The sequence below is a fragment of the Pteropus alecto genome, unplaced genomic scaffold (genome assembly GCF_000325575.1).
Source record: "Pteropus alecto unplaced genomic scaffold, ASM32557v1 scaffold22, whole genome shotgun sequence".
NCBI lineage: Eukaryota > Metazoa > Chordata > Mammalia > Chiroptera > Pteropodidae > Pteropus > Pteropus alecto.
In genome coordinates, this window is record NW_006434839.1 from 21,271,179 (window position 1) to 21,281,178 (window position 10,000).

Below are 10,000 nucleotides of genomic sequence, written 5' to 3' on the forward strand. Positions count from 1 at the left end.
CTGATCAAATTGTCAAGGTTAAAGGTAGTAAAAATGAAATAAAATCACAGGTACTAGTATTGTTTATTAAATGTCAAATATTATGCTTTGAAAAATATCACTGTTCTAAATTTCATTTTGAAAATAAAATATATAGATTTTTAAATGATCACTCAAAGACTCTGTTTTGAGTGACTAGGGATAAATGAACTGATAGTAAGAAAGTACTGACCAGATGTTTTTAAACATCATCACCTGAAACACCTTCAAAGCAGTGCAATCTCATAAAACATTCAGAAAGATTATCTGACTTAATGAATGCTCAAAATGCAAGCTCAAATCTACCCTGTAAAGCAATCAAGTTTTTAGCAACTATTTTGACCTTAGTGACACAAACAATTAATTCTGCAAACCTAATATCAAAATAAAATTCTACATCTAATGCAGAATAATTTCTCAATGCAGTTAATCTAAAACAACATTTGAAATATGCTACCTCCATATATTATACATTCTAGTATTTAGTACTAATTTTAGAAGATGAGAAAAGAATGAAGGAGGGAGTAATTCATCAGGAGAAGGCTTTTTTTATTTCTAATTTTCCAGTAGATATAAAATAGTAGAGCATACTAACAAAGGTGTGGTCCCTATGATCATGTCCATTATATTACAAATATTAAAACTGAAAGATATTCCAGCTTTCAGAAATATTTTAATATTAAAAAAATTAAATTCTGGGTAAAAATTCTAGCTATAATTTATCAATCTCTATTACTCTGCCAACTCATTTATCATCGAGTACCTGTAACAATCTACTCCAAACACAAACCTTTCCTCCTAATTACAAGATTTAAGTCACACTGCTCACCTCTATAAAAATACAAAAGCCATAAAAATCAAGGTAAACATTCTGTTCTCAAAACAGACCATATTCTGCCATAAGTTCAGAGGAAACAAAATTTTACTTTGTTTTCATCATTCACTGACTCTTAAATTATATTTCTAAATAAGAGACTTTAACCAACAACAATTAGTCTATTATATTCATAAGAAGTAATTTAATTTTTGTTCAAAACTTTACATTTAAGTAACACCAAATAAAGATAAATTTGTAAAATTATTTCACTTCTTTGAATTGGTTTGAATATTTCCCCATGGTTTTGATTACTTCTGAAATGTAGTGAATATGTTAGCATTAAAAGCAATAACTGCATTCATGTTATAGAAAAGACATTCTAATCTTTAATGAACTTAAAGGCACATTCTAAAATATACTCATGGAAGGACAAAAATTCAATAACCTTAAGTATCTAACTGTATTAATATAGTTAAAACATAACCAAGGGAAGAGACATTTACAAAGGTTTTTGCATGTTTATTTATTAAATTATTACATATCTTCCTGTAGACACTTCCTGAAGTATCTTTTGTAGATGCCTACCTTACTCATGTGTTAAATTACTGCTAGAAGGCACTCCACAAACATGCAATACATTACTAAAGTTTCTACTTATCTAAAGAACATAACTTTTAGTATTTACTTCTGTATAGTTTCATAAACAAACTGTGTAGAACAAAATAAAATGCAAACTCAGGTTATAAACACACCTTACAGATCTTATCATATAATATCTCCAGATACTATAAAGTATAGCCGTGATTTTACTTTGTTTTCTTTTTATTTAATAAGTAATTGTAGTTTTGAAAAAAAAAAAAAGTTACTGCTTTGCATTTCCCTTCAGAATCTGTTGTCTTATTAGTACTAAACTCCAATGTTTATTTTCAATTATTAATTTTACTTGCCTTTACAAATAAAATCTACTGTATTCTCAGACAAAATAGAATTTGGCTATAAATTCTTAAGACTCTTAGGGGAGTCAGTAGGAATATAATAGCATTTCACTGATATGATATTTCTTATAAATACATTAAGGAAAAAAAGAGCTATCGTGAAAACTGCATTTATTTAAAGTAGCCTGTAAAATACGCTAATCCTGGGACTTTGGTAGGTATGTAATTCCTAAAATGGTAAAAACAAATATTTCAAAACAAAATAAAAATTATCTTCCTAACAATTACTGTTTATGAAAAGAGACATAATTCCAAAGTAATAGTGAACCTATTCAAAGCGTTATGTCTAGCTCTTTAAAAAATTATTCTTGAAAACAATGCCGAAAAGTTAAGACATTATTCAGTACATTTACTCTAAGATAACTTTCTAAACGCTGTTATTATTTAAAATAATGATTCTATTAAATATCACTCTAGTGTGGGCATTTGCTTTAACTTTTGAGATACATCTTCACTTATTATATACTAACTTAAAAATGTGAATGATATATCAGTCAATTTGAAACATTTTTCAATAATTCATCATATTTTTATATTTTTATATTTAATATATTTTTTTACATTTAGTCTGAATGCAATCTAGAGTTTTAAAGAAATATGTTTATTTTAAAACAAGTAAAATCTTATTTTCAAACAGGCATACTCACTCTGGCCTAATATAAGTATATGCTTTGAAAGCTTTCTGTTCTCTGTCACTGTTTCCGCAGAGTTGAATCAGTGAGGAATGGAGTGGTTACTCTGGTTGAAAAGAATATTTCATTGACAAACAAAATAGGGAAAAATTAATCTGCCTTATAAAAAGAATAATGGTCTGCTTAACAGTATATCTTTACTGAGCAGTTTTTTACTTTTCTAGATTTAAAGGAAACAACTAAATTTTATGAGACACTAGCAGAAAACAAAAATTGCTCTTTTAATGTTATCAAAAGATGTATATTCAAAATACCTTGGAATGCGTTTTCAAGAAAAGCAACATAAATGATAATAGCGTTAACATGGTTTATAATCTCTCAGCAAATTTCAACTGATTAATAGCTAATATTTGCAGCTATCGGGGGCAAGCATCTTCGTTGTGGTCTTTTTCACCTTAGCTCAGACTTTGAAGAAATTCATTGTATAAGCAAGAATCAAGTAATGTGGCCCTCTGGTGGAAAACTAAGTATCACATTCTGCAGCACAGTGTTAGACAGTAAAATAGAAGCTATAAAATATTTGTTACAAAGATTTACAGAACCTTCCAAAAATCATCCTGTGAACTTAATTAGCAGCCCGACACCTGAAGGGCACTCTGGTGATGGTATGACGTAACTAATATGAAAATCCTATCTTTACTCATACTTCAATCATGTTCCAAATAATAATAAATTCTTAACATCTTTTAGCTTAATATAACATGCTCAATTTACTATGAATACATCTTCCATATTTAAGAAAGCAGGCTTATTTGTTTTAAGGAATCACTGAAGAAAACAAAACTTACCTGCTGTTGTTGCAGATGCAGCAGTTCTACTGTGCTTACTTCAGAGCTGGTGTCACCACTTGATCTTCCATCTCTGCTGCCAGCATCTAATTGGCTGCTTAGAGTGCTCATTCCATTTTGATTCATTGAACTGTTGCTTATTGTCTCTGTCGCAGATTCCTGCATCATGACTTAATACCTAAAAGTGATTAAGAAGTATCAATTAACACACGTTACACCTTCACACTTCCATTATCAAGATGTCCCTCTCTTCCAATTACAGAGACAGCATCTTTAGAAGGAGGAAAAAAAAAGCTTTGAATAGTCATTTACCAAGAAAAGCAATACAAATTCAGCTTTCATCCAGATACTAATCACTGAAATTATGGTTTCTATAAGCGATTTTTGTGTGGTTACGTTTAACAGCCAAAGTAACATACCACACATATAGCATGGACAATAGCATTTATGAATGGCCACGTTTTAAAGTCTACCTATAAAACCAGTTTAAATGAAGGCATGATTGCTCACTCTGTGCTGTTTCCTATTATCTACCTTTGACAAACATGGATGACTATACAGCCTTACTTTAAATATTCACTATCTTGATTCTGTCAGATTTTTACAGCACATCTTATGCAAGGCTGTTGTTTAATGATGCACAGCTAATCATACAAAATTAAAATTTTGTAAGGGTGTTACAAATCATATGGTATCAACCAATGATAAATAGTATAATGTTTTTTTTTTTTTTTGGTGACTAAATAAAATTTTGCCTTGGAGGCATTTTAAGAAAAAGCTCCTGCTGCAAACACGTCAGATATTGCCTATTTTTTTAATCAAACAGCTCATATTCATTTATTTTTCTGACATTTAAAACATTTAATACTGTCCTTCCTGGGAAGTAATTAAGCTTATGCATGAGCAGCAATCAAACTGTTCACTTGAAGATGACTTAAAACTCAATTTTAACATAGGCAAATAAATGAAAGATATAAAATTAATTTTCCAGGCATGTATTAGATATGAAAGCTGGAAATAAAATCTATCAAGAATATCACTAATGATTGTGCTAAAAACAGCATAAATTATGCATATTACCTTCTCTACAGTAATAAATGTTTTATCATTTTCACTGCATAAATATACTGTACTTTCAGGATAGCAATGAGATGTCCTGCTAAGATCAGTGGAAATCCTTGCAGTAAATAAAGAACCAATGTGTTCTTATAAACCAGAATTTCACAGTACATCTTGAATTTGTGGTTTACAAAGATCAGTTTTGGTTCTTATAGATATCTGAATCTTACACCATAACTGAGTAGATACACTTCTCTTGTTCTGCGGACAGAATTTCAGAAACAACCTGGCTGCCCTGTGACTTGAACAGTTAATGCCAGATAGGCAGAGGACTTAGCCTAGAGAAAAAAAGATGTTAAACTTATCACTCGGTCTAATTTTTTATTATTATATGATTTCACTATTTTAAATTTGGTCCTATTTTAAGACTTTTTCATTTAAAAATTTTAAATGTATTTTTATAAAGCAAATGTAAGCATAATATCTTTTCGTGTCATAGACAAATCACCTTCCCCACATTCTTACAAACATGATCATACACACAGAGACACACACATACACAGAGATGCATATCCAACAGAGATTTTTTTGCATACAAAATTATTATTATTAAAATTAATGGTTATAACTTAATAGTTTTAACAGGTATTTTCATCAAGCCTAAATTATCAGATTATCTCTATGACTCAAAAAAATCAATTAAAAATAGACTTGCTGATTTATAAAAAAGATAAATCAGCAAAGCAAATTAGTATAACAAAATCTATGTATAAAATGAAAGCTGTTCTAATTTTTTAAAAAAGCAACAAAAATCTCATAACCATAAAGGAAGCAATTGCTGCAACTATAGTAAACAAGTTTTAAACTAAATGTGTTTATGAACAAATTGGTTTTGTTAAACATCTTACTGAACATTAACAAAGAAAAATCATACAAATGAAAACTGATACACAGTGATGGATTTTATAAGAAAAAAATAAAGCTAATACTCTTTTCTGAGATTAGGCAGTTAATAAGTATTCAAATTAGGCATAAATTTTACATGCACGATGTTTAAAATATTCAGAGAAAAGGTCTGATTGCCTTTACTAGTTATATGAAAATTATAATTTAGGTCCTCTCCAACTGTAGAAAAAGACAGACATAACTTCTACATATTACTTTTAAATTTTACTTTTGACAATATAGCTGGAGTACATATTATGTGTATGTTATTCCTTCATCCAAATTTATTTGAAATACTTACTATTTCTGGGTGGAGCTTGCAACATCAAGAATAAAAAAAAAAATTAAAAACTGTATTTTCAATGTAGGAGTCAGGTATTTAGTACTAAACTCTGGATAGTTAATGTCAGTACAATTCGATGAATTTAAGAATTCTGCATGTATTCCTGTGTTATAATCAAGACCAACAAATAATTAAAAATAATCAACAAGCAGAGAGTGATAGGTGTGAATTATGAAGAAAGACTTACATAACTTCCAATTCCTATTAACCAGAGGATTTTAGTAGCCCTTATGGAATTTTTGACTTTACAAATAAAAATCTAGAGTATAAATTGTGATTTACATTTTAAATTCAATCATCTAATAGTAAAATCAGGCTTAAAAAATAATAACAGCGAATAGCGCTTTTTTCTTTACAAAACAGAAGCATCTGAACCAACATTAATATGTCAAAAGCAGGGCAACTGTGTAACAAGATGATTACAACACACATTTCACCCAAAGAAGAAAGCTTGGAGTATGTCCACTATAAAAGAGATATATCCCCAAGGATAATTAAGATGCTTCTCAGAATTGACTTTCTCCTAGTGACACCTCCACACCTATTTTCCACTAAAGGAAAGATATCTAGCACATGTGAGATGCTGTTTACCTTTTAAAGTATATTTTAAATAATTATAAACTCAGCATATTCTTTCAAAGTGGATGTGCTTGTGATCCCAAATATATCAAACTAAATTATTCATTCTTCTCAATCCTACCACAAACATTTTACAAAAATCAGTGAAAATAAATTCCAGATCATTAAAGAGAAAGGTGAAATTGGGAGTCGCTGTTTTAATGTTTGTCCAAACTGTTAGCTAAATCTTTAAATCTTTCATCATATACAACTTTTCAGCCACATCAAAAAATAACTTCATTACTTGCACTCAAATGGTACAGTTCTACTATTTTCCCCTGCATTAAGTTTTTCTTTCTTTCCTCTTTCGTTCTTCTTTTTTTAAGCGAGTCACTGTATAGATCCTTATTCTCTACACCACTTCCCTTCTGAAACATTAAACTGACACTGGAACTGACTGCACAAGATTGCATTTTCTCTTCCTAAACAACTTGAATTGAAAGGTTACTTAGTGTAACAATATTTACTTGCAGAATTGTGTTGTTACCAAGGGTATAATGGATGGTGGCTATGCAGGTTTACGCAAGAATGAGTGAAGCATGAGGCATTAGCCATGTGTTTGACATGTTTCAAATTGCTATAATCCAGCATTAAACACACCCAGCAATTCATGCCATTTCTTGCAGCCATAATCTTGAATAAAGCGTGCACAACCACTTATTATATAAATTAGTATATGACTCCCTGTTATAGTCACAACAGTGCTTTTGTGTTTATTTTGCATCAAGATGTAGTCTTTTATTTGTACAAATAGCAGGATATAAAGACGTAGCTCAATTAGACCTCCTTACTTTATGATAGGGTAGTAGTGAATGCTAGACTTACCGGTTTTATTTTTCCTCTTACAGTTATATGTTCTACTGGTATAAAACTGTACCATGTGAAATAGACATTTGCCAGAGCGATAACAGACACCTGCCTATATCGTATTCCATATTCACTACAACATTCAAAAGTTTGAAACTTGACCTGGGCAAGTACAGTTAACTATGTTATCTCAATCACCACCAGGGACACTATTGGTCCTTGTTGCATACTCAACTTCTTTTTTCCGTGGTCTTCTCTCTCATCTCTTCTCTCTTCCTTCCTTCTTCTCTTCCATCTCCTAACCACCATACATGTGTATGTATATGTATGTATAGGGACATACAGGTTATAGATAGATTGATCTAACTATATACGTCAAGGATGGTAAGGAGGAAGAAATGACCTCTATTTCCCACCACATTCCCCTATCCACATACATGGACACTCAATTTTATAACCTTGGTGCCTTAGTATTAAATCTCATTTTGGGGGCATCTTATAATTTAATCAAAAAAAAAAAAGGATAAAAAATGACGTCCTGAAAAACTAACAGTACATACAAAAAGTTTATAACTATTTATTTCTGTGAACTTTTCTTAAACAAAATTATTTATAGTGACATTAAAAGATATTTTAGGTCCAGTTCCTGGTTTCTTTCAGTGTCTAGTTTATTTAACCAAATGTGTACATTAAATCCAAAAGACTTGACTATGACATTTAAAGAAAAGTACTCCATAAGATTAAAAAGTTATCATATATTCTTAATTTTTAATCATTTAAAATTATAATATTAGGTATTAATTTCTATGCAGATTCATACAAGAAAGGGCTAAGCAAGAGGAAAAGCTACATATGGAACAAAAAAATCATATACCTTTACATCAAAATATTAGCTAAATTCTGATTTTGAAAACTTAACTGTGATGTAAAACTTCTGAAAGAAACTAGCATTTAAATAACTTTTGTGCTCTAGTGGAATTAATTCATCATGGACACCATGCACAGTGCTTTTGAAATCTAGTACTGCTTTGCTAAAAGTCTTTAATGCTAAGATTGCCTAATAAATCAAAATGCCAAATATGAAAGACATAGTTGAATGTGTACAAAAATTGAACAAGCATGTAATATTTTTAATTTAAAAAAATTGAAACGGGACGTCCTTTTAAACATGATTTGGGGAAGAATAACTGCTGTCATAGCAAGTAATATTTTTAATATAACAAGTAATATTATATGAAGTAAATAAAAATTAAGTTATTTACAAAGTATTTATTACTGTTTTTAAGTTGTTTAAACAACATGTCTAAATGCCATTCATAAATTAAACTTAACTTCTTGGGAAAAAAACTAACTTTAATTAGTAAAATTTCTAATTTTTATTAAAAAAGGTTAATATGTTTAACATGCAAAGCTGTAGGACATTTCAACATGGTAATTTTTAAAAATAATAATCATGACTACCTTCGGTAAACAGAATACTGTTAGATCTTCAACAGTGACAAACATCTGGGAAACATAAGATAGAACAAATGAAAATCTTATCTTTCACTTCAATCAGCTATCAATTAATTTAGCAACTCAGTATGTTATGTTTTGCCCCAGGATTAAAATTAAACTAAGTTTTAAAACATAAGTAACAAAATATAAAAATTTCATTATGAAAACATAATAAAATAATAAAATTAAAGTGTTTAATCTCTATGTTATTCCATTTAAATATAGTACAACAACAAAATAGAAAGGATGATGGCTAAAGATGTATTTTACAGCAACAGTACAATTCTGCATCTGAAAGTTTAATAATCCAAATTCATAAGCATAATTGGAAGGTATGTGATAAATTGATGATTCTGGCAAATGAACTATTCCCATGTATATTTCAAAATTATATTTGTACATTAATCTTTATGTTTTAAAATCTCATTTAGTCTCATGCATTCATATGGTTACCAAATACAGCATCTATATCTCAAACAGGTGAAAATTTAAGCCAAGTTTTACTTTTCAAGGTCCATGCTAAATAGTCAGTCTTCCTTTTAAGTTTATACATTTTAATGCTAGTTTAATTCATTAAATTTTTTAAATGTTTTAAATCAGTCCTTTATAGCATTAATATTTATTTTTTAAAACAAGGGAAGAAGAAAGCTTCAGGAAAGTTTATTTCATCCTGTTACTTTTCAACTTCTGACAAATCAAGTTAGTGTTAATTTATAATAATAAAACATAACATTTTTTGCAATGTGTTGAACTGTATCTGTTACATATCTTACATATGTGAGAGGAGGATTTAAAATCTAAAGAAATTACTTAAGTGCCAACACAAAAATAAATACTGGTTACAGGTTATAAGAGACCTGATAAGCAAGTATATACTGTCACACTTTTTCTTGTCCATACCTACAAAAAACATACCTTCAAATTCTTGAAACCAGGAATATTTTAGTACAGGAAATGGAGAATTTAATAGCAAAAAGTGTTAAAGCAATAAGAAATAATTAGATCTCTGAGAACACAGAAAGCCCTGCTTAACAGGCAGAACCTCTCTCTTTTATTTTATTTTATTTTATTTTATTTTATTTTATTTTATTTTAAAAGCTTAGTGATTGAGTTGTGTAAGCTTGCAAGCTTCCATGCAGTGGGTCCACTTACAGTCAAATTCCCAAAGGCTGGACTACTTACAATAGCCTTCACTGATCCCCTGGCTAATGAGAGCTCTGAGTATGTACTTCTCTTGTGATGGCATTTTCACCTTTCCTGCCACATATCTTCCCTTAGCCCTCAAGCTTACTTTACTTCAATCTTCAGTCTCCCGCCCACAGCAACTCCCTGGGATCCCTTGCTGTTTTTCCTGAGCATAATACAGCTCTCCCACGGATCCTCATTCTCTTGCCCTTTCAGCACTTTTTACTTCCAGGCTA

At 29.9% G+C, this 10,000-nt stretch overlaps 1 protein-coding gene across 17 annotated transcripts in view; it reads right to left on the reverse strand.

The window, feature by feature from the left end:
- The window catches only part of FOXP2 (forkhead box P2), a 244,700-nt gene that overhangs the window by 229,687 nt on the left and 5,013 nt on the right, over positions 1-10,000 (reverse strand). For 13 of the 17 annotated variants that reach the window (XM_006910606.1, XM_006910605.1, XM_006910604.1 and 10 more), the window contains exon 1: positions 3,311-3,478. In XM_006910606.1, the coding sequence (XP_006910668.1) occupies positions 3,311-3,478 (168 nt within the window). Of the gene's footprint in view, positions 1-3,310; positions 3,489-10,000 lie in introns of those variants that run through there. The other 4 variants (XM_006910607.1, XM_006910608.1, XM_006910611.1 and 1 more) reach the window with 1 other exon arrangement.